This window comes from Sciurus carolinensis, chromosome 7 (assembly GCF_902686445.1).
Source record: "Sciurus carolinensis chromosome 7, mSciCar1.2, whole genome shotgun sequence".
Lineage (NCBI taxonomy): Eukaryota > Metazoa > Chordata > Mammalia > Rodentia > Sciuridae > Sciurus > Sciurus carolinensis.
Genome location: NC_062219.1, coordinates 3754749 through 3780590, shown reverse-complemented (window position 1 = coordinate 3780590; position 25842 = coordinate 3754749). Strand labels below are relative to the sequence as shown.

The 25842-nt window shown below is 38.1% G+C and overlaps 1 protein-coding gene across 4 annotated transcripts in view; it reads right to left on the bottom strand.

Annotated features, from left to right (window-relative positions):
- Nucleotides 1-25842, bottom strand: part of Pde10a (phosphodiesterase 10A) — a 289793-nt gene that overhangs the window by 22713 nt on the left and 241238 nt on the right. For all 4 annotated transcript variants that reach the window (XM_047559021.1, XM_047559022.1, XM_047559023.1 and 1 more), the window contains 2 exons: nucleotides 23199-23354; nucleotides 15424-15596 (listed from right to left, as the gene is read on the bottom strand). In XM_047559021.1, the coding sequence (XP_047414977.1) occupies nucleotides 15424-15596; nucleotides 23199-23354 (329 nt within the window). The remainder of the gene's footprint in view (nucleotides 1-15423; nucleotides 15597-23198; nucleotides 23355-25842) is intronic.

The window sequence follows — 25842 nt, the reverse complement described above, 5'->3', positions numbered from 1 at the left end:
AAACTAAACAAAGAAACTAAATAATATAATCAATGATTTAGATTTAACAGACATATGTAGAGTACTTCATCCATCATCGAGTGAGTACACTTTCTTCTCAGCAGCACATGGATCCTTCTCTAAAATAGACCATATGTTATGCCACAAATCAACTCTCAACAAATACAAAAAAATAGAAATACTACCCTGCATTCTATTAGATCATAAGAGAATGAAACTAGAAATCAATGATAAAATAAAAAATAGAAGCTACTCCAATACATGAAGACTAAATAGTACGCTACTGAATGATGAATGGATAAAAGAAGAAATCAGGGAGAAAATAAAAAAATACTTAGAGGTAAATGAGAATAGTGATAAAACATATCAAAATCTTGGGGACACTATACTCAAATAAAATAGAAAATCTTGAAGACATTGACAAATATCTAGATACATATGACCTACCCAAATTGAATCAGGAGGACATACACAATTTAAACAGATCAATTTCAAGCAATGAAACAGAAGATGCCATCAAAAACCCATCAACCAAGAAAAGCCCAGGACCAACTGAGTTCTACAAGACCTTCAAAGAAGAATTAACACCAATATTCCTCAAACTATTCCATGAAATAGAAAAGAAGGGAACCCTTCCAAACTCATTCTATGAGGCTAATATCTACCCTGATACCAAAACCAGACAAAGATACATCAAGAAAAGAAAACTTCAGACCAATATCCCTGATGAACATAGACACAAAAATTCTCAATAAAATTCTGGCAAATTACATACAAAAACATATTAAAAGACAGTGCACCACAATTAAGTAGGTTTAATCCCTGGGATGCAAGATTGGTTCAACATATGGAAACTGATAAACGTAATACATTATATCAATAGACTTAAAGACCAGAATCATACGATTATCTTAATAGACCCAGAAAAAGTATTTGACAAAATATAGCACATCTTCATGTTCAAAACACTAGAAAAACTAGGGATAGTAGGAACATACCTCAACATTGTAAAAGCTATCTATGCTAAGTGCAAGGCTAACATCATTCTAAATGAAGAAAAACTGAAAGCATTCCTTCTAAAAACTGGAACAACACAAGGTTATCCTCTTTCTCCACTTCTATTCAACACTGTCCTTCAAACTCTAGCCAGAACAATCAGAAAGACAAAAGAAATTAAAGGCATATGAATAGGAAAAGAACTCAAACTACACTATTTGCCCAACAACATGATTCTATATTTAGAAGATCCAAAAACTCCAGTAGAAAACTTCTAGAACTCATAAATGAATTCAGCAAAGTAGCAGGATATAAAATCAATACCCATAAATCAAATGCATTCCTATACATAAGTGATGGATCCACTGCAAAGAAATTAGGAAAACTACCCCATTCACAATAGCCTCAAAAATATAAAATAAAATAAAATACTTGGGAATCAATCTAACAAAAGAGGTGAAAGACCTGTACAATGAAAACTACAGAACACTAAAGAAAGAAATCGAAGAAGACCTTAGTAGATGGAACAGTCTCCCTTGTTCTTGGATAGGCAGAATGAATATTGTCAAAATGGCCATACTACCAAAAGTATTATAAAGATTCAGTGCATTTCCTATTAAAATCCCAATGACATTCTTCATAGAACTAGAAAAAGTAATCATGAAATTCATTTGGAAAAATGAGAGACCCAGAATATCCAAGGCAATCCTTAGTAAGAAGAGTGAAGCAGGAAGCATCACAACGCCAGAACCTAAACTACACTACAGAGCCATAGTAACAAAAAATGGCATGGTATTGGCACCAAAACAGACACGTAGACTAATGGTACAAAATGGAAGACACAGAGACAAACCCACATAAATGTGGTTATCTCATACTAGACAAAGTGCCAAAACATACACTGGAGAAAAGATAGCCTATTCAACAAATGGTACTGAGAAAACTGGAAATCCATAGGTAACAAAATGATATTAAACCTCTATCTCTCACTCTGCACAAAACTCAACTCAAAATGGATCAAAGACTCAGGCACTGGATCGGAGACCCTGTACCTAACAGAAGAAAAAATAGGCCCAAATCTTCATCATGTCAGATTAGGACCTGACTTCCTTCACAAGATGCCTAAAGTGCAGTAAGTAAAAAGTAAGGATCAATATATGGGATGGATTCAAATTAAAAAGCTTCTTCTCAGCAAAGGAAACAATGAGTAATTTGAGAAGAGAGCCTACAGTTTGGGAGAAAATCTTTACCACAGGCGCATCAGGTAAAGCACTCATCTCCAAGATATACAAAGAACTCAAAAAACTTAACACCCAAGAAACCAAATAACCCAATCAATAAATGGGCTAAGGAACAGAATAGACACTTCATAAGATAAACAATCAATGAACAAATATAAGAAAAAATGTTCAACATCTTTAGCAATTAGAGAAATGCATACAAAACTACTCTAAGGTTTCATTTCACTCTAGTTAGAATGGCAATTATCAGGAATACAAGCAACAATAAATGTTGGTGAGGATGTGGGAAAAAAGGTACATTTATACATTGCTGGTGGGGCTGCAGATTGGTGCCACCACTATGGAAAGCAGTATGTAGATTCCTCAGAAAACTTGGAATGGAACTACCACTTGACCCACTCCGTGGCATACATTCAAAGGACTTAAAATCAGCATACAGCCATGATGCAGCCATGTCAATGTTTATAGCAGTTCAAGTCACAACAGTTAAACTATGAAACCAACCTTGATGCCCTTCAACAGATAAATGCATAAGGAAACAGTGGTACATATACGGAGAAACTGGAACCTTTGTGCATGCTTTGTGGGGGTGTGAATTGGTACATCTGCTACGGTAAACAGAATGAAGGTTCCCAAAAAGTTAAAAACAGAACTACCATACTCCCCAGTAATTCCTCTTCTGTATATCTCCCTGAAAAAATGGAAATCAGGTTCTAGAAAGATGTACCTTCACCCATGTTCATAGCAGCATTATTCATGAAGAAAAAACAGAAGCAATCCGAGTGTTCACTAGAGTGAATGAGTGAGCAACTGTGGCGTCTACATGCAATATTATTCTGCTTTAGAGTGGAGGCACATTGTGACACATGCTACAACATGGATGAACCCTGAGGACAGTATATGAAATGAAATGTCAGTCATCAAAAGACAACTGTCTGAGTCCACCTGTAAAGTGACTAGAAGAGTGAAAATCACAGAAACAGCAGGTGGAACAGTGGCTGCCAGGCCCTGGGAGGAGGGTGGCACACGGTACCCATCTACAAATGAAAGCGCTCTGGAGGTGGATGGTCGGTATGCTGAACAACACTCTGAAGGTAGTTAGTATATGAACTGCATACTTAAAAATAGTTACAATGATAAATTCTGTGTCATGTATACTTTTAATGAACCAATTTATCTGAAGTTGTGGGAATCTTTATAGTTATTTACATGATAGTATTTCTTAGATGATCCAAACACTGGGAAAATATACTGGTAAACACATACCTGATAAAGGGCAAAGAACACTTAAAACTCAATAACAAGAAAACAAAGAATCTCTTTCAAATGTGAGTTAAAGACCATAACTGACACCTCACTAAAGAAGCTTACAGATGGTTATACTTTCTGCCAAATTTACAGATGGTTATACTTTCAGCCAATTTTCCATGAACCTAAAATTGCTGCAAAAATAAAATTCATCAATTTGAAAACACAATGCCATAATAGGAGGGAAAGTTGAGGCAATTGTTTAAATCAAAACTGTCTCAAAAAACCAGAATTTATAATCGAAGAATCACATTAATAAGCAAAGGTAACTAGTAAAACAAAGGACACTGATCTAAAAATATACTTCTAGTTTCAAATCACACATTAACAGAGAAAAATAAATTTGGAGAAGTATTCATTTTTAAGTAATAAGCAGAGAACTTGAGCTATCATGAATAAAGACAAGGAGTCTGGAGGCAGCTGTCCCCTGGACGCCACCTTCCTTCTAAAGAACAATGGCAGCAGGTGAGGGACTGGGTCCCACTGCGTTTCTTTTCAGCCAGACTGCCCAAACAAGAAACCAAGGGTGGGATACAAAAGCCAGTGGGAGGTGGAGATGGCACCTGCCCACTCACTGTAGTTCCAATCAAGCTATTCCTAGCCCTGCAGCGAACCCCTGGCTGCAGATGTTGGTCCTCTGGAGAAGTGACTTGAGATACAACTGCTGCCTCCCATGGAACTGTGCAGCAGACTGCCCTTTGCAAAGGACAGGTGGTGGAGTGGTCACAGGAACCGACATCCTCTTAACTCGAGTGTGACAAGAAGCTCTAGAAAATGGTAGAGGAGAAAGAAGGGTTCTGAGCCTGTGAGACGCTTTCCAGTAACCAAAAGCTGTGTGGTCTCTCACAGTGGTCTTCTTGGGTAATTCCTTACACACAAGGTTTTATCCCATAAAGAAATCTATGGGCCAAGCATGGGGGCACAAGTTGCTGTGATCCCAGCAACTTGGGGGACCGAGGCAGGAGGATCACAAGTTCAAAGTTAGCCTCAGCAACTTAAGAGAGGCCCTGTCTCTAAATAAAATATAAAAAGGGCTGAAGATATGGCTCAGTGGTTAAGTACCCCTGGGCTTAATCCCTGGTACCAAAAACAAACAAACAAAAAAACAAAATCTATGGAGGCCCCGAAAGCTACAACACCTGTGTGAATTTTATACCCATTAATAATACTAAAGTGGATTAAAAGCTTACCCATTATAATGCCAAATTCTGTGACTGCTTCTATAAGCTCATCAATTCCTAGTTGCCTCCCAGGGACTAGGAGAATTGTTCTCACTTGGAGAATTAATGATCATACTATTTTAATCTCTTGATGATTTCATTTAAAGACATACTTGACACAATTCATACACTCTACCTTGCTTAAGAAGAAAACACTTGAAATGTTTCATATTTTATCACATCAGATATCTAGATCCAACATTTTGGCTTCATATGCTTTAATTCAGGTGTAATTTATGGACAACAAACTGCATAAACCTGAAGTTTATGCTTTAGACGGCTGAGTGTGAAGATGTACACAACTGGTAATTGCCACACTGGTGACAACAAAGAATGTTTTTGGCACTCAGACACCTGCCCCCTTTTCCTGTCAATCACCCTGCCAAGGAAGGACTGTTGACTCGAATTCTACTACTGGTTTGTTTTGTCTATTCTAGAACTTCATAAAAATGCTATTTGCCACTTTTCTCAATGTAGTATTTGTAGGGGCTTAGGCTGTGACTCAGTGGTGCTGCTCTTGCTTAGCATGCATGAGGCCCTTTGTTCAATCCCTAGCAACTGATTCAAACTGTCATGTGAATCAGCAGTTCATAATTTTTGTGGCTGAATAGTCCAGTATTCCTCATATCCATGCCTGAAACTGTCTGCTCATTCACTTATTGCTAGATATTCGGGATCTTCCAGTTGGGATAATTTAGGAGGAGTGCTACTGTAAGCCTTTCTGTCCATGTCTTGGTGTGATTCCAGGCCTCCATTTCTTAGCAGTAAATACCTAAGGGTGACCGTTGGGCAACAGGGTAAGAACAGACTGAGCTTTCCAAGACAATTCCAAGAGGCTTTCCAAAGCAGTGTTAAGTTCAGTACTCCTACCAGGAATGCATATCTGAGTTGCTCCACATCCTTGCCAATACTTGGTGTGGTTGATCTTCAATTTTGGGTATTCTAGTGTGTACAGTGGGGTATCAATGTGGTTTGAATTTGTATCTGATGATTAAAGATGTTGAGCAAATGTCTCGTTTATTGGCTTATAAATTATGCAAAAGCCTTTCATGTAATTTTTACTTGGGGGTCTTATTACTGACTTGTAAGAGTTATATAGGACCTTTATAAAATAGAGAACATTTTGCAATATTTTGTGGCTTTATTTCCTTAAAGGTATGGTTTGAAAATCTCAACCTTTTTACAAAACAAATTCCAATCTATCACTGCTTATCTGCAGGTCTGATTTTTCTGTTTGTCTATTCAAGGTTATGAAGATTTTTCCTCTGGGCTTAGTTCTAGAAATTTTATAATTTTTTCTTTTAAATTTAAATCTATAATCCAACTGAAAGCCCAGTAATTCAAGAATGACCTTAACAGCTTGGTTGGACATCAGTAGCCTAGACACTGGAATCTTCTATACACTGTCTCACCAGGTTATTTATCCATCCAAACACCAATACACACTCTCTTGAATATTGCTATTTTACATTAAGTTTTCAAAGAGGTCCTTAAGTCCTCCACATTTGATATTTGCTTTGTCAAAATTGTTTCAACTATCCTAGGCCTTCTGCTTATCTACATAGACTTGTTTTCAGTTTCTCGATTTCTAAATAAAGAGATTTTGACTAGGATTACATTTTTGGAGACACATTTGTAGGTAATTTGTAACTTAGCAATACTGAAACATGATGTATCTCTACATACATGTAGGTAATCTTTAATTCCCTCTCTGGAATATTTTTGTATTTTTAGTAGAGATCTGCACATTGTTTGTTAAGTTTATTCCCAAGTAGGCCATATTTTAATGATATTGCAAATAGATTTGGTTTATTTATTTATTTTGCACTGATGAACTCACACGTGATAGGCAAGTGCTCTATCACTGAGTTATACCATTAGCCCAGTTTTAATTTCTAGTTGATAGTTGTTCATGTACAAAAATAGAATCTATTTAAATAAATGTTAGCCACACAATCTGTGAACTTGCCAGATGCACTTAATAATTCTGGTGTCTCTCTCGAAGATTTCTGAAGAGTTTTGTTCTTTTGTTTTGTTTTGTTTTTGTTTTTATAGATGGTCTACCATTTAAAAATAAAGATGTGTGCTGGGATGTAGCTTAGAGGTAGAGTGCTTGTTTACCATATGCAAGGTCCTGGATTTGATCTCTAAATAACACTAGTGGAACATAATAAAGTTAGATTTCCTTTCCAATCTTCACACTAATTTCTTTTGCTTGCAGTAGTACACGGGGTAGAACTTCCGGCTGAAGCATCACAGATGTGGTGGAAGTGGGCAGCCTTCGGCTGGTTCCCGCCTCACACGTGTGTTCACACGCTGTGGCCACAGGCCCACTGTGTCTTCACAGATGAACTCCACCAGTCACATGAGTTCCCCTGTGCTCCTTGTTGAGGCCGTCTCCCGATCGGTGGAGGTCTAACTTGTGTCAGATGCTTTTCCTGCACTTATTGAAATGGAACTGTAGTGCCTTTTCTTTCCTTTATTGTGGTGAGCTACATAAATCAGTGTTTTAATCCCCAAAAATCACTCATCATGATATATTGTCCTTTTTATATGACTGAATTGCTTATAGTTTTCAGTGAACTTTGCGGTTATGTTCCTGAGGGAAAACTGACTTTAAGTATTTTTGCAATTTCTTTGTTAAGATTTTGTTATCAGAGTTATGTAGTAGTCATACAATAGATGGGGAATTGTTCCCTTTTCCACTTTTCAAAAGATTTTTCAGACTTTTTAAAATAGAATTTCAGAGTGTTAACATGAGTTATGACCCTGATGGGCCTTTTCTTTCTTTCTTTTTTTTTTTAATGGTACTGTGGTTTTTAAAATTTAAAAAAAATTTTTTTTTTTTTTTAGTTGTAGATGACAAAATATCATTTTAAATTTATTTTTATGTGGTGCCAAGGATCGTGCCCAGTGTCTCACACATGTTAGGCGAGCACTTTACCACTGAGCTACAACCCCACCCCTGATAGGCCTTTTTGCTTACTTCTTTTAAGACTAAATTTCTTTTAAGGGCACGTTCATATTTTCTGTTCCTTTCTGGTTCGTGGTAAGTTGTATTTTTCAAGGAATTCATCCAGTTTATCCATCTCCTCTAAAGTTCAAATCTACCAGCAAGATATTATTTGTAGTAACTATATTATCCCTTTAAAGTCTTCCAAATGTAGTGATATCCTCACTTTCCTGTTAATATGGATGATTGGTATTTTCTTTCTTAATTTAGCATTACCAATGCTTATCCATTTTAATTGTTTTTAAAAACCAACTATTTGCATTTAAACTTTTCTCCCTTTCTTGCCTGCTATAAGTTTTACTGTTCAACTCTATCTTAAACACTTACTGACTTCAAGTTAGGCTTTAATTTGCTTTCATTTCCTAGCTGCTTAAAGTGCTACTTTAAATTACTGTCACTGTTTTAGCTGTATCCTACAAATTTGGATATAGTTGATTTTCATTATCAGTTTGAGATAATCTCTGATTTCCTTTGTAACTGCTCCTTTGACCTACAGGCTATTTTAGAAGTGTGCTAATTAACTTCTAAACAGCTGGGCTTTTATAGATAATTTATTGTGGTTTTTAATTTAATTCCAAGAATATTCTATGATTTCATTCCTTTAAAATTCATTGTGATTTGTATTACATCCCAGCACAGCGTCTATCTTGTGTTTTCATGTGCAGCTGGAAAGAATTTGAGTTGTACAGTTGCAATGTTCTATAAAGAAAAGTTAATTCATGTTGATGATATTCAGACCTCCAGTAGCTTTGCAGAACTCCAATACAGTGCTTTTAAAGTCACTTAAAGAGGAGCAAAACTCCCTAACAAGATTTTGGTTATGCCTCTTATGCTTTTTGTTCTGCCAGTTTTCTTGGGTGTGTCTGAAGCTTTGCTAGGAGGTGCTTATGCATTTTGGACTGGTGGAAAATTGGCCCTCTTTATATCTGGCAATGTTGCTCATGTCTAACTTTAATGCAGCCGCACTAGTTTTTATTTTTTTTGATGCTTTTCACGTGATTTATCTTTTCTCCATCACCTAACTTCAAATTGGCTTTGTATTTACAGGGTATATGTATCTCATAGATTACATAGAAGTAAGTCTTGACATTTTATTTGGTTTGACAATTTCTGGCTAATTCAGGTATTTAGTCCATCTACTTTTAAATTAATTGTTGGTTTTATTGGGTTCAAGCCTAGCATCTTCCCATTGTCTCTGTTCTTCTTCCTCTTGTCCTGCCTCCTTGTGGATTAATCAGGCATAGTTTTTACTAGTCAAAAATAAGTAACTAGTAAATATCCCTCTGTATTTTAAAGTTTTATTGTTTTTCCTGATTTCTCTAGGGATTATAATATGTATACCCATCACACCAATCATAAAATTAATATGATTTCACCTAACACTTCACTCTTTACCCATCAAAAACATAAGAAGCTTATATACTATAAATCTATGTTCCTGTCCTTTGTGCTATTGCTTCCTTATTTACTTCTTACACATGATACAAACATCACCTTAGAATGGTATTATTTCTGCTTAAAACATACATTTATGGAAATTAGAAGGAAAGAACAATTAATCTGTTCTAGTTACTCAAATCTTTACCACTTTTGGTGATTCTCACAATTTCCTCTGAAGTTTTTTCTTAGCATTTCATGTATTTCAGATCTGTGGAGAACAGTTCTCCCAGATTTTATCATGAGATGTATTTATGTCAGCCTCAATTTTGAAGACTGTTTCTAATGGGCATGAGATGTGGAGCTGGCAGTGTTTTAGGTTTCTCCTTGTTTTGATAAGAAACATGCACTACCATGTGTACTGGCTGTACCCTGTTAGTCAGGAGTCACTTCTCTCTATACTATTCTTAAATTTCCAACTGTTTCTATCCAATAAATCATCCAATAAGTAAATATTCACAAAGAAGCATCTAGACCCAGATGACTTCACTGGTGAATTTTTTTCAAACATCTGAAGATGAATTAATAGACATTCCACATCTCTTTCAAAAAAATAGAAGAGGCGGTAATACTTCCCAACTCACTGTATGAGGATAATACTGCACTCATAGCAAAACCAGACAAAGATTACAGAAAAACTACAGACCAATATAATTTCTGAATATAGATACAAAAGTCCTATCAAAATACTAATAAAATACCATCGAAATAAATCCAGCAATATATACAAAAGACATCATAAGAATGCAAGATTGGCTTAATATCTGAAAATTACTGAATGCAATGTACTATGTTAACAGAATAAGTAGCAAAAATCCACTTGATAATCTCAATAGATGTGGCAAAAGCATTCAAAAAAATTCCAATATCCATTCACATTTCATAATGGAAAACAATACTCAATCAACTATAATTAAAACTTTCTCAGCATGTACAATCCATTTGCGAACAACCTGTGGGGGCATCCAGAATTCCATCCAGTGCTTGACAAAGATCCTCTGGAGGATGATTGCAAAGGCTCATCCTAAAAGGAATTGCCGGATGCTTTGCTCCGGAGCATGGTGTTTTTTCTGCTATGTTTTTCTGATAATATATTACTCATTTCAGTCTGAACAGATTGCTTAAGAGGACGAGGGGAATACAACAAAAATTCCAGAAAATATTACCTACAATCTGAAAAACAATGGGTCTTTACCACTAACAAAATTAAAAATAATTTTGCAACCGTGTAATGAGTCCCTGAAAGCCTCTGGAGAAAATAGTTATAGATCTGCCTTTGTCTCCAACAGGCTGGTTAAATTTTAACGATGGTTTTATTTATGTGTGGTAGTAAGGTAAAAAAATAAGGTTTCACAACATTCCTTCCTTCCTACAAAGAATATGTCACCCCTATAATAAATGTTGGCACACAATAACCATTGGGACCGCTGCCCTCTTGTAACCCTTAACTCAGCAATTTAGATATTAACCAGATGGACCTAGTAGAAATGGTCACATGAGATTACTTGTCTATCACTTTAACCGCGAGAATAATAAGAATAGTCTTAGGTCACATAGAGTTTAGATATTAAGGAAATAAACATTGTATTAGCTCATCAATGTAGTTAGATATTCTTAAAATAATTGTGATTAGGTAAGGATGATCTGTTAGGTTGTTGTTTTCTGCCTATGCTATGGAAACTTCTTTAATATTAACCACAAGACTGCCATTATAGCCTGAAGAAAAATGTATATAAACCCAGCCTTCCCCAGAATAAAGTGGGATTGATTGCACCAGAACTAGAGTCTGTGTCTTTCACTCTCCATCCATCACCGACGCTGTCTCCCAGCGCCCCGTTTACCAGTGTGGAACCCATGGACTCCTGCTAGGGCTGGACCCCGGCAACAACCTGCAGTTAATACCATATTTAATGGCAAAAGACTGGATACTTTCCCCCTAAGAACTGGAACAAGAAAAGGAGGTCTGTTCTTGTCACTTATATTTGGCAATGCAATAGCAGTTCTAGTCAGGCTGATTATGAAATAAAAAGAAAGAAAAGGTAAACAATATGAAAGAGAGACACACTTTCAGACTTAAAGAAACAATAACAAAAACAAAATACCAGAATCTAATGTCACATCACTTTAACAGGAAAAAAAAAAAAATTCACACTGACTAGAGGGTAAAGGATCAAGAAGACAATGAATCTAAATGTGGGAGCACCAAATAAAAGTTTCAAACCATATGAAGCAAAAATTCCTAACTTTATTTATATTGGAAACTGTATTTCCAGTTAGAAAAGGAAAAAAAATCACATTTACCAGTGGTAAAAGCTATAAAATAATCCATAAATTTTTTTCAAAAATATCTATAAAAGGGTTATAAACAAAATATGAAATTTTATTCATGGCTAAAATATCATACCATGTTTTTAGAGGAAAGAATATACTATCCTCTTCAAACAAATAAATAAATATAACATAACTATAAATAAAATGCTAATGTGAAAATTTCTGATTGAAAAAAATCTGAAGCAGAATATTCTTTTTTAAATGTCCATGATGAAGAGAATGAATGTTCATGATGTCCTACACAAGTTACTTTGGAATAGCACAGAAATAAAGTAGAAAAAGGTGGTAAAGTGTTAATAGTTCTTGAATCTAGATAGTGAGTATGAGTGTACATTAGATTATTTCTATGTCTGTGTAAGTTTGAAAATTACTGAATAAAACTTTCACTAGATACATTTATTAAGTCACAAAGTCCATGAATTTTTTTGAAAAGTAAATGTAAGGTAAGGATTATTTTACTAGGTATGCAATATAAATTTTGACATGGTTACAGTAATCAAAACAGTAATTCTATTTAAGGATTAAATAATTAGAAATAAATAGCTTGAGTCAAAAAATTACCCAAGTTTGCATAAAAACAATATATTCAACTCAGTGAAAAGTTAATTATTCATTAAATGGGATTTTTTTTTATTATTGTAAACAAATGGGATACATGTTGTTTCTCTGTTTGTACATGGCGGGAAGGCATACCATTTGTGTAATCATAAATTTACATAGGGTAATGTTGTTTGATTCATTGTGTTATTTTTTTCCCTTCCCCCCCACCCCTCCCACCCCTCTTTTCCCTCTATACAGTCCTTCCTTCCTCCATTCTTGCCCCCCTCCTTAACCCTAACTCTAACCCTAACACTAACCCCTCCCACCCCCCATTATGTGTCATCATCCACTTATTAGCGATATCATTCGTCCTTTGGTTTTTTGAGATTGGCTTATCTCACTTAGCATGATATTCTCCAGTTTCATCCATTTGCCTGCAAATGCCATAATTTTATCATTCTCTATGGCTGAGTAATATTCCATTGTATATATATACCACAGTTTCTTTATCCATTCATCAATTGAGGGACATCTAGGTTGGTTCCACAATCTGGCTATTGTGAACTGAGCAGCTATGAACATTGATGTGGTTGTCTCTCTGTAATATGCTGATTTTAAGTCCTTTGGGTATAGGCCAAGGAGTAGGATAGCTGGGTCAAATGGTGGTTCCATTCCAAGTTTTTAAATGGGATTTAATTCAACCATCAGGGATAAATAATTTCTACAAAAATACAACTTCTGAAGACTTAAAATATAAATATAAAAATTTAAACTATAAAAATACATGAAGAAAAGTTTATATACTATTTATATAAATGTGAGATTTGATTAAAAAAATGATGACAGATTTGGCTTCATGAAACTAAATTACTTTGTATTCATCAGAAAATGGGGGGTTGAGGATGCAGCTCCATAGTAGAGCACTTGCCCAGCATGCACAGGGCTCTGGGTCTGACGCTTAGTACCACAATAAAAAAAGGAAAAGAAAAAAGAAAATCTAAATAAAAGTTTTGAAAATCACCTGAAGAAAATATTTTCAGTTATATCACAGAAAATTTTAATATCCTCAGTAAAATTGCAGAATGTAAAATGATATTAAAAGTAAACAACTCATCAAAAAATAACCAAACATTATGAACAGATACACAGAACTGGGAATAATAAATTACAAATAAACATGAAAATATGTTCATCACAGGAAGCAATATTAGCGATATGAATGGCATAGTTAATGAGAAATGTGTTTCACCCTTATGTTTGAAGGATTGTGAATTTTTTTAGAAAACTTAATATATGCATAAATTTCTAGAAATGTATATTACATACTTTTTAAAGCATCAGTAAGAAACACTACACAAGTCAGAGTTTCTGCAGCATTATGTATAATGCAAAATTCTGGAAATACTGACCATCAATATGGAAAATATTTTTATATAGTACTCCATATGTAATGTTACACAATCTAAAAAGGAGTGACTATAGTATAATCACAGTTTTGTTTTAAAAAAAAGGTGAGAGGAAAAGCATGTGAGCAAGTATGCACCGTATACACTGAACACACACACGCACCTTGGAAAGGCAGCAAGGTGCATGGGGGACATTACAGCAAACACGCAGCTGGTATTGGAATGTGGAGTAGCTAATGATGCCGTCCCTGGTGTACACCTACATCCTGAATTGTTAAAACAAATAAGCATTACGTTTAAAATTATGTGTCAAAATTACTTAGTCACACAAAACCATATGATAGGTCATACTAACACCAAATATATATGCATTAAGCACAAAATCATATTTATACAATTAGATGCCTAAGTATTCTATTCTATAATGATAATTGTAATTATTGTAATAATTCAGTAAAAATAATATGTTCAAGGAATAAAAGGAAGCATTTGGGTTTCAGGAAGCCATAACATACTTTATGAAGGCTATACTTTCCTAAACTTATAACTGTCATAAAAAAGAGAACTGTGAACAGAAACCTGTTTCTCCAGATGCCAGTGCAAGGACCACACACGACCCGTGGGAGACAAGACAGAGCACACGTGGCACGTGGATGAAGGCAGAAGACGTGCCAGGACTCAGGCCCTTCCCAGCGGTGACCACTTGCGTGGTCCTGGGAGGGGCTCTGCTCTGTGTGAAAGTAAGATGTCTTGTATTAGTCTTCTTTAAAAAAGTCCCCCAAATTATATAAGCTTCAGGTTCTAAAAGATCTGATTACATCTGTTTGAAGGTAAAGTGAATCACAAACAACTGCTGCTTAATCAAAGATGTCAATAAAATGATATTTATTCTTAAAGTGGTAAACTTTATTTTATATCTATATCCATTTGTAAAACTAATGTGCTGCATTTGGGATGCCTGAATAAATTTCTTCTAAGAATTTGGAAAACAGAGTCTGTGCCCTGGAAAGAAATGTTAAGACCAGTATATAATGAATTACAGAGGGGACACGCAAAGCTAGTGAACTAAGATAGCAGGCTGGCATCAAACCCATAAACCGTGTTCATAAGCCTATGACAGAGCTGGCACCACTTGAGGTGGATTAGTCAGACATGGAACCACCACAGGGGAGTAACAGCAGTAAAAGCTAGTGGCTGGCAACCACTTACCAACTGCCAAGGAGGGAGGCAGATGAGCAATGAACTTGGATCTGACGCACAGATGGGTGGGAGATTTGTGAAGAACATATCTGATATAGTTCTGAATCCACTGGGCAAGAAGTTGGTCCTCAGATAAAAAAGAATCAGGCCATTTTAGCCTGATACCATTAGAAGATACAATGAATCTAATTTTACTTGTTCTGATTCCATGTTCATCAACAAACTTATGATTGTTATTTGGCTTCCTAAATGATTCTGACCACAAAAATTGCCAATACTGTGGTCCTTGTGTGTCAACATGCTAGCAGACCAATAAAATGAAATTCCAGTCTTATACATTAGTCACTTTAGCTTGGTGGATAAGATCTGGATTCTGAAAAGTGAATCTATCTTCATGGGCTTTTGGGCCTATGAAGCTATGGCCAAATCTCACACTCTGGTGAACTCAAGGCAAGACCTTTTCCTTTAAAGGCACCAATTTCCGAGTGGCTAGTTTCCATTTCCATCTCCATCATCCTAACGGTACACTATCAGAAATTTTACCAAAAAAAAAAAAAAAAAAAAAAAAAAGGGAAGTATCCAAAATAAACAATATGCACATGAAACAGAAAAGCAAATTATCTTACATTTCTTCTGTCAAATATAAACTTATGCCAAATTACACTTCTTAAATATCAATTAATTCCAGATAATACTTTCTGGGCTTCTAAACTACATAAAATCATTTTTACCTATGCGACTGATTATGAAGATTTAGAGATCCAGTCTGGTACATCTCTTCCAGCTGTTTCCTGTTCCCAAAGTAAAGGGCAAGGTCAGTGGCGATGATGGCTTTGCGGATGATCTCCAGCACCTGCTCGTACTCACTGGAGCTCAGGGTGGAGAAGATGTTGTGCCCTTCCAACTGTGGAGAAATACAGAGGAACACACCAGTGAGCACAACGCTCCAGCCTCAGGCACGCGCGGTTGTTTAAACGGCATCGGTAGTGCCACTGGCACAAGAATTACGACTGAGGGAAGCAAAAGGAGCCTTGACGGACTCCAGGGAATGGCATTGTGGTTTCTCTGTGCGCTGCGACGAAGCTCCCACTTAAAGAACTATTTAAACTCCAGAGATGTCATTCACTACCACAAAACCCCAGGGGCTTAAATAGATCTAGTTTTTGCATATTTCTGATAGGTATTAGTACTGGAAAATGCAAGATATTTAGGTTGAAGTTTTATTCTGTTAAGTGAATTTAAAACCTTAAGGTTTACATCCTACTGGAACTCAGTGGGCTTCAAAAGGCATCTATTTACACTTGTGCACTGCATATTGTCACAAAGAAGTAGCCATCAACTTCTATTAAAAGAAAATGTGCCTAACCTCAGTCTAACGTTTCTCTGTACCTCATAAACTCTTTACAGGTAACAATGCATCCACACAACACACAAACCAGCAGATGCGAGAACCAACAGCACCCTCCGCCACCCCGGGACGGAGGTGGTCGGAATCCATTCTCTTATCTCAGAGTTCTTCTTCTAACTATGAAACATCCTATGAAATTTTTCACAACAGTTTCTTCCTCTGAGAATTTTAAGCACTTATTTTTAGTAAAAGTTTTTGTTCAAACTAAAACAATGCTGAGACAATTAAGATGTATTCAATTTGTGGGTTCACCGATTTTTAATGATTTTTTTAATCAATGGTCAATATCCCTATGATTAACTGGTTTTTATTTCACTTAATCTACATTTATTGACTGATAAAACACAGCACAAACTTGAAATCATTAAAGTATGCTTCTGTACAAAATCGGACATCACACTAAGGCATTGTGTGCTTCACATTCTGAGGTAAAGCTGTGTGTGACCACTAGTTTTCAACCATCAGAATGTTTCTATGAGATTTGCTCTTGAGGTCTCGTAAGTGGACATACACTGCAAATGACTCGGTTCTTGTAGGTATTTCCCTGACAACAGGCTGGGGTGAGCTGAGGAACTTCAGCAGGTCGTGTTCCCACAAGGAGGGTGCCGGAGATGCTGGGCGTGGGACATTCCAGCACAGGTGGCTGGTGACTGCTGGGGACAGAGAGGGGATCTGGCACTGGGTAGGAGGCCAGCTCCAGGACCTAGCAACTCAACTCGAAACAATTTTGTTGTAGAATCTCTAGGAAGGAAACCTCCACTCTGGTTCAGCTCAGACTCCACTTTCTTTGACTCGATGGTAACTCTGGTGAAGCAGCTGGCCTCTACTTCCGCCTTCCTGCCTCGGGACCTGTGTGTGCCACTTCACAGCCTCGGGACCTGTGTGTGCCACTTTACAAACTCACTTCACTGAGAGACGCTGCTGATGCTCCCAGCAGGCCACCTCCGGAGACTCATCCTGGCACACTTCATGCTTCAGGACCTGGGCTTGTGTCTTATTTCCTCCATCCCAACACTTACACAATAATCTGCTAAACTGTAATATATAAGAATATTCTAGTATCCTGTTGAAATTCTTAAAAAAATTCTAAGCCTGGGTTCTATGAATTCAGTCTTGAGCTCGCTGTGCTCTACTCTTATGTTCATCAGATGCTCAGTGTCTGTGAGTCAAGACCAAGCAAGATCCATTTTAAGGGTTCTGTGTATTCTGTTGGCTACTTTAGATTCATTTTTCCCTTTACTACTTCTTGACATCAAAGGAAACCACCTTGGAAAAGTTCAGTAGAAGCCTTTATAATGAAAAGCTCTAACTAGGGCTTTGACATTTTGCAAGAGTAAATGGAATGAATACGTAAACAAACAGGAAGTAGTACCACTACCTCTTTAAAATAATCTAGCATTTTGCTCCCTACCAAAATAAACTAAGGAAGGGAGATACTAGCAACCAAACGTTCCAGAAAGATCAACTGCTAAATCACCCATGCCGTCTTTTTGTCCACTGTACTAGGGATTGAGACACAGGCCTTAAACATGCTAGGCAAATGCTCCACCACTAAGCTACGTCACCAGCACCTAGAAATCATTTTAAAGTTCCAATTTCACATTAGTTAACACATAATAAAACCCCCCAAATAATATAATACTTGTATATATCATGGATAAGTTTATTATTATTAAGTTCAGGTTACACAGTTTGAAGTTGATGTTGATTTAATTTAGTTGATACTACTTTGCATTACATCAAGCATGAAATAGCAGACTGCAGATTCTTTATACCCAGGAATATTTTTAAAACTGTGAAATGGGTGAACAGCAGGTAATTTTTATTTCTGCAGAAGTATGTAAGTGGGCTGTTTATAAATGTTCAAAGCAGCTGAGCTCTGGAGACGGTAGAGAATGTGAACACTGCTGAAATTGTTCTGATGCTGAAAGGCCACCCAAGACCCACCTGAACAGATGTTCCCTGAGGCCTCTCCAGTCCTGATGACAGTTCTAAGCACCTTCTCTGGTCTATTCACTGCTGGAGCATCAGGAACCCCTTCTTTCTTTCCACAGCTGTGTCCTTCCCACCCAAAATGAAAACCCTACCATCTGTCTTCATTTATTTAGCAGATATTTAGTCTGTAGTGTTCCATGTTATATATGGACATTGTAGTTTAATACCTACGATATCCAAGGTTATAAACAATAAAGTTGATTCTCTAAGGAGTTCACAGTATAGTAGAAGAGGTAAGGATATAAGTATGCAACTAAAATAGAGTGGCATATTCTCTGTGTTTGAATTAGATAGAGGAATATGGGAGAACATGGGAGGCTTTTCCTAAGAGAGGACATAAGTGCTACAGCAGAAGAAGCAGCAGCATGTGATATGGAGCTCCTGCGACTACAGAAATCATGATATTTGGTGAAAGCCACAAAAATTTGTATACAACCAAGGCAAATCGAATAGTGAAAAGTATAAAGTTGATGATACAATACTCTGCAACAAGCACTCCACGTCACAATGCCTTTAAAACTTAACACAGAGTGCTTGTTTTGCTGTTCAATCACTGACTGCTTCAAACCACAGATTATGAGGCACTATAGTATCTGATTAAGAATACAGGCTTTGGGGGACAAACAATTCTTGCTTTTTATCCTTTCCTCACTAGCTATGTGACAAATGAACAAGTTACTTAATCTCTTTGATGCAAATTATTCTTATTTTTAAAATGGAAATGAACAAAAATAGTATCTTATAGGGTTATTCTAAAAAAATGAAATGTATTAACACGTACAAAACACATTTCTGGTTCACAGTAAATACCCAATAGATAAAATGATGATGGTGGTGATGATAAAATCCACCAGCATGACTTTGTAGTGAAGAGTTAAGGGAAAGAGGGAAGAAAAATTAAATGAAGAAAAAGCTATGCCCCCAAATGAATTTGATGGTCAAAGACCATTTCTGTTCATTGGCAGAGAAGGACAGGATGTAAGCTGCCTCCGAGTCACATATTTTAGTTTATTAGTAAAGATCATGTTGAATGTAAGCAAAATTTTGCTATTATTCCAACAGATAGTGGTAAATTCTACAAATAGAATGATTGGAATAGAATAGAATAGAATAGAATGAGACTCTAGCTGATACACATAAATACTATTGCTATAAAAAGTAATGACAAAGTCATGGGATCCGAAAATATACATAGATAACTTTCTGAAATTTGGTCATATTTCAAAATCATTGGATAATTAAAGATTAATAAGAATATTATCTAATAATGAGACTATATATTCCTAATTAGTTCATTTTCTAAAACTTGACTTTTGAGAACTTAACATGGGGTATTCACAGAGGGCAAAAGACAGAAAAAGGATAGTTTCAATATTCAAAATGATCAGTAACATTTCATTTAGAAAACTGATCAAATTGATCTAATACAGCAATAATAATGCTTCTCTCACAATGTTTAAAATATGTTCATTTTAGGTAAGACAACAAAGTTACCTGCTTTCTTGGATGTCAATGCCCAAACAGAAGAATCTCACTTGAAGGCATCTCGCTGGCCTTCTGCTGCTGGGCCACTACCGGGAGCCCTCTGCCCTGAGGAGACACGCCACTCACCTTCTCCTAAATAAAGCCTGCATTTTCTGCTCTCCATGCCTTGCCCAGTTGTTCTGCCCACTCTGACTTCTCCCAAACCCGTATTCTACCTTCACATTCCCATCTCTGCACATAACAACAGACTCAGAGGTTGGTACAGAGATGAGTAAGGGGCACTAACTGCCTTCCTCAATTTGCAATTCAAAGGAATTAAAAAGCTATTCTCAAAGCAGAAAATTTCAATACAAATTAAAAAAAAAAATCTAAGACATACATATGCTCGAGATGCTCAGGGGTCAAGTAAAAGAGGCACGAAGCTGTGCCCTGCTCTATGAGGATTCCGTAAGTCCTTCCACGAGAGGAGTTCATGCCCAAACTGAGTCTAAAAAATAAGAAGCTGGTTGCAGAAAGGGGTGGATTTACAAAAGTCTGTCAGATACTGTGGTCCTGCAATAGGCAGAGGCCATTCAAAAAAGACTTATGCATCAATTAGGAAACTGGGAATTCATTCCTAAGGCTTCAGAGAGCTATGATGACACTTCAACAGGAGAATAACACCTTAGCATAGATTTGGAGGATAAATTCGAGAGACAGGCTTGGAGAAATGGTGGGAGGTGAGGGCAAAAGGTATTAAAAGCAGAATAGCATGAAGCCTGAAATGGGAGTGTCAGGTAGGAAGGGTGGGTGACAGGCCTCAGGAGGCTGCGTGGTCAGAGGGGCTTGGGCATGCACTGCAGACTAAGCAACAGCTCCGTCTCTGAAGTCCACCATGCCCTCATAGTGGTGGGCTCGCTCACCAGCAAGACATCCCTGTTGCGCAGAACCAAGAGAGAAGAGGATGCGCAGCAAAAGCTAAGAATGTGTCTGTCTTCTCTCTGCTTGTACACTTCTTAATTTATTCCTGACTTACCGCTTCCTCAGCAGGGAACTTCTCACCACACCCTTCTCACTGTGACCATCAGACACTCCCTGCTCTTCTGCCTGCCCGAAAGCTGTGTGTGTGAGTGAGGCGGAGGTACTTGACTCCTGCCTGCTTGTGGCCGCTGCTAAGGTGGCCAGGAGTATCCCTCTGCTTGCCCAGACTGCCCAGCAGGTGACAGTGGAAGCCATAATGGAAATCAGCACTCACACAGCCCTGTGGGCGCCTGAGCGGGAACCCTTTCCCACTGAACTGCCCATCTTGTTTAATCTGGCTATGCAGATGGTATAGAATCAAATTCTAACATTGCTATTTAATTGTATCACAAACTGCCTCTAATTGATGCTTTGTTCTTTAACTGTTAGACTCTTGTTTGTCCTTCATAAATCCCTAAATTGAAGGCAGCCAGCCTTTTGGAGCCTGAGCACACATTGCCTTATAATCACATTGCTCTCAGAGCAAGAGGGAATGCTGTACCGAGCACTCTGCCCCACGAAGGGGCCTCCCAGCATTCCTGCCACCCGTGCCTTCCAGTCACTTCAGCGTTCAGGCTCATTTCTAGACTCGCGGTGCTCTGCACGTGACTCCGCAGCTAAGCCTGGCACTTCCTCCCTGCCCCGCCTCACCAGGAGTGCAGCCCCTCACCATCTCTAACAGGAGAGCAAAGAGTCCGCGCCGGCCACTGATTCCATCTCCCATATCTGGAAGCTTTCCTCCAGCAACTTTGGATGCCAAAGGTTTGCCTGTTTGAACCTAGTTTTCCACCATGAGTTCCTTTACTCTGTCCCAGTTGTTTTAGGAACACCCGTCAGGCGCTGCGAACCCCCACGTCACCAAGGATTTATGGGAATGCAGCACACCATCCTGAACCTTCATTTGTGACAGCAATAGCTCGGGGGTCTGGCTGCTCCTGCTCCAGACTACTTCCCACAACTTCTCAACCACAGGGTTAGTTTTAGTCTGGTGGCAGTCTGCTTTCCAATGCCGGCCTGCTTCAAAGTTAATTCTATTACATTTAAATAGGCTTTCTAAAGAAACATTATGAACCTATTAAAATTCATTTCAGATTACACTGCTAGAAGCACTGCCATCATCAAACATCTGAATTTCTTTAGGATACAGGATGCTAATTCAGTGAGTTCTAACTGAAGGTGCATGGATGTCATTTCCAGCATCTATCCTTCTAGTTGTACAAAAAATACCTTCAAATAATGAGTAAGTGAGGTCAAAGTGAATGTAACTGCAATGAAGTTCTACAGTGTTTACCTACATACAAAAAGTGTGACTTACATACGTGTCTACACACCCTTTTTATCCTCGTTAAGTTTCTAAGTGTGCTTGTATGTATGCATTTATCTACTCGAATATACATCATTTAAAAAAGAGGACCAATGATCACATACTGCTTTCAGGAACAGAACTCGTCTATGAGCAAGTCAACATCAGCTACCTGGGGTTATAGATTGAAAATAACTAAAATAACTCCATATCTAGCATATCTTCCACCCAGCGGCTATTCGGAATAGCATTTGCACATCGGGGATTTCATGACTTACCTTCTCAGTACCTAGATGCTAAGCTTCGCTGGGTTTTAAGGTTTAAGCATGCAGTACCACCAACCCTTTGGACACTCAGGCCCAACGAGGAGCACTAGAGAAGCCGTAAGAAGCTGAGGGGAGAAAGTAAAAACCTGGGGGCTTACACAAGACAGAAAACCTGCACCGAGGGGAAAAGCCTTTCTATTTGTGATCTGCCCACGGCCAGCGACTGCTGAGTCGCTGCTGGCACTCTGCTAGGCCACTCTGGAAACTCCAGACCTCCTGCAGACACGCCACATCAGAATGCCCATTCAGACTCCTTTTCCTTCTTTAGGTGTGGCAGTGGGAGGGGAAGATAGGGTCCACCATCCTTAAGCCAAACACAGATCATAATTTAAAAAATTCTCTGTGTTAGGATTCAAGTTATCTTGACACAGTAGCTACCTTGTTACAGTGTGGTTTAGAAAAAAGGTTTAAGGAAGAAGAACCATAAAAACTTTTTACTGAAGTGAGATCTACCATCATCTAGATCAATCACCTGGAACATTTTAAAAGCAATAAAATAAAGACACTCATGCAAGAAAATAGGAATTCAATACACTTAAAAACCTTGAATGTACCTAACTTTTAAGATGCTGAATACATTCTGGTTCAAGAATATGATAATTCATATAGTTAAGCTATGTGAAAAAAAATTCGCTTTTGAATATCATATATTATTGGCATAATACCTGGAAAACAAGTGTAATTGAAAAATATCCATATTCGGGGCTGGGTCGTGCCTCAGTGGTAGAGCGCTTGCCTAGCATGTGTGAGGCGCTGAGTTCGATCCTCAGCACCGCATATAAATAGATGAATAAAATAAAGGTCCATCAACATCTAAAGCAGATTTAAAAAAAGAAAAAACATATATTCAACATCTCTGTGGAGGACTTTTTTATTCAAAAGTTCCACACAATCAGTTAGTTCTGACTATAAACAATATACCACAACAGCTTTTCCAGCAAGCTGACAAAGCACCTCTGAGGCCCTGGGCAGGCGCGTGGGCGGGCTCACCTGCAGGATGGACACGGTCTGGGAGAAGTGGTGCTGCTCCATGGTGGAGGTGGAGTAGAGAGCCGCCAGCGGGTGGTCGAACTTCTGCAGGTAGCTGTTGCTGAAGCCCCTGTGGTCCAGGTCGTGGCACAGACAGGCGATCAGCAGTCCTTTACGCTTCAAAATAAGCAGAGACGTTCAGACAGGACACGGGAGAGGAGCCCTGCGCCCTCTCGCTTCGCTCCTGTCTGCCGTTGACGCTTTCAGCACCCCAGGGATGCTGCAAGCTTCGGGAGCCTGGCTTCTCCTGACCCCTTTGTTTTTCTGCATGTGAACCTGACAGTCTGATTATTCTTGAATCTTCCTGCTCAGCTCTGAGAACAGGTGCGGGAGGCATCAAATGTTCTGAAGCACTGTGGTGGGGCAGGTCTTCACTGGAGGGCAGCTTCAGCTCTCTTCCATGTGAAACCAACCGATGCTCGATCCTAACAACGCTATCACTATCATAAGTAATAAGTAAACCATACAGCAAGCAAGAAATGGCAAACTATGGAGAAGGTCTTAAAAGGACTAGAGGGGATGGAGGAAGGCAGGCTGAGTATTAAATAAAAGAGCCAGAACAGGCCTGGAAAGGTGGTCAACTGTGAGCCAGGGTGTGAGCGGGACGGAGAGAAGCGAGGGCTGGGAGAAAGGCTCAGCAGAGGGACAGGCGTCTGCGTGAAGGCAAGCTGCGCTCCTGCCCTCGTGAGGGGGATGGCTATGGTGCTCTCACTAACCGTCTGACTCTCACTTTGTGAAATTCTCCCTTACTTTTATTGGTGCATTGTCCTCGTACGTCTGATGGGAAGGGTTGTTACGTATCTGTACAGGCACATAATGCAACGACATACTCTGGCCAGTATCCCTCCCCTTCTCTCCCTTCCTCCTTCCCCCTCTTCTCTTTCCCCCACTGACCCACCTTTGATTTTCATGAGATTCTCTCCCACCTTTCTTTTCTCTTTGCTTCTCTAGCTTTCACGTATGAGAGAAAACATATGATCTTTGACCTTCTGAGTTTGATTTATTTCACCTAACATAATGGTCTCTAGTTCCATCCATTTTCCTGCAAATGACATAATTTCATCTTTCTTTTCTTTTTTGGGGGGTGGTACTGGGGACTGAACTCAGGATACTTGACCACTAAGCCACATCCCCAGCCCTATTTTGTATTTTATTTAGAGACAGCTCTCACCGAATGGCTTAGTGCCTTACTTTTGCTGAGGCTGGTTTTGAACTCTTGATCCTCCTCTGCCTCAGCCTCCCAAGCCACTGGGATTACAGGTATGTGCCACCATGTCCGGCCTCATTTTTATTTATGGCTGAATAAAACTCCAATGAATGTATATACCACGTTTTCTTTATCCATTCATCCACTGATGGGACACCTAGGCTGATTTCATAGCTTGGTTATTATGAACTGCACTTCCATAAACATGGGTATGCAAATATTGATATGTTACGATAACTTTCATCTTTTAGAATAAATATGGAAGAGTGGTAAAGCTGGGTCACATGGTGGTTCCATGCCTCGCCATTTGAGTAACCTGCATAGTGGTTGCACTAATTTATAATCCCACCAATAGTGTAAAAGTGTTTCTTTTTCTCCACATCCTCCCCACACTTATTTTGTATTCTTGATGACTGCCAATCTGACTGGTGTGACATGAAATCTCAGTGTAGTTTTGATTTGCATTTCCCCAATTGCTAATGATGTTGAACGTATTTTCATAATTGTTGACCATTTGTATTTCTTCTTTTGAAAAGTGTCTATTTAATTCATTTGCCCAGGGGTTGCTGTTGTAGCTCAGTGATAGAGCACTTGCCTAGCATGTGTGAGGCACTGGGTTAGATCCTCAGTCCCACATAAAAATAAATAAATAAAATAATCCATTTGCCCATTTATTAACTGGGTTAATTGATTTCTTGGTGTTGCTTTTTGAGTTCTTTATATATTCTAGATGTTAATCTTCTATCAGAAGACTAGCTGGAAAAGATTTTCTTCCATTCTGTTGGTTCTCTCTTCACATTCCTAATTGTTTCCTGTGCTGTGAAGCTTTTAAATTTGATGCCATCTCATTTATTAATTTCTGGCATTATTTCCTGAGCTTTAAGGGTCCTATGGAGAAAATCATTGCCTGTGCCTATATGCTACAGTGTTGACTCTATGTTTTCTTGTGGGAGTTGCATAGTTTCTAGTCTAATTCCTAGGTCTTTGCTCCATTTTCAGTTGAATTTGATGCAGGGTGAGAGGATAAGGGTCTAGTCTCATTCTTCTGCATATGGAAATCCAATTTCCCTAGCACCATTTGTTTAAAAGGTTGCCTTTTCCCTAATGTATGTTTCTGGCATCTTTGTCAAGGATCAAATGACTGCATCTATGTGGATTTGTCTGTTTTATATGCACATTGGTTTATGTGTCTGTTTTTATGCCAGTACCATGCAGTTTCTGTTATTGTAGCTCTGTAGTATAATTTGAAGTCAAGTATTGTAATATGTCCAGCATTGCTTTTTTGGCTTAGAATTGCTTTGGCAATTTATTTGGCTTCCAAATAAATTTTAGGAATTTTTATTCTGGTTCTGGGAAGAATGTCATTGGCATTTTGATGGGACTTGCACTGAATCTGTA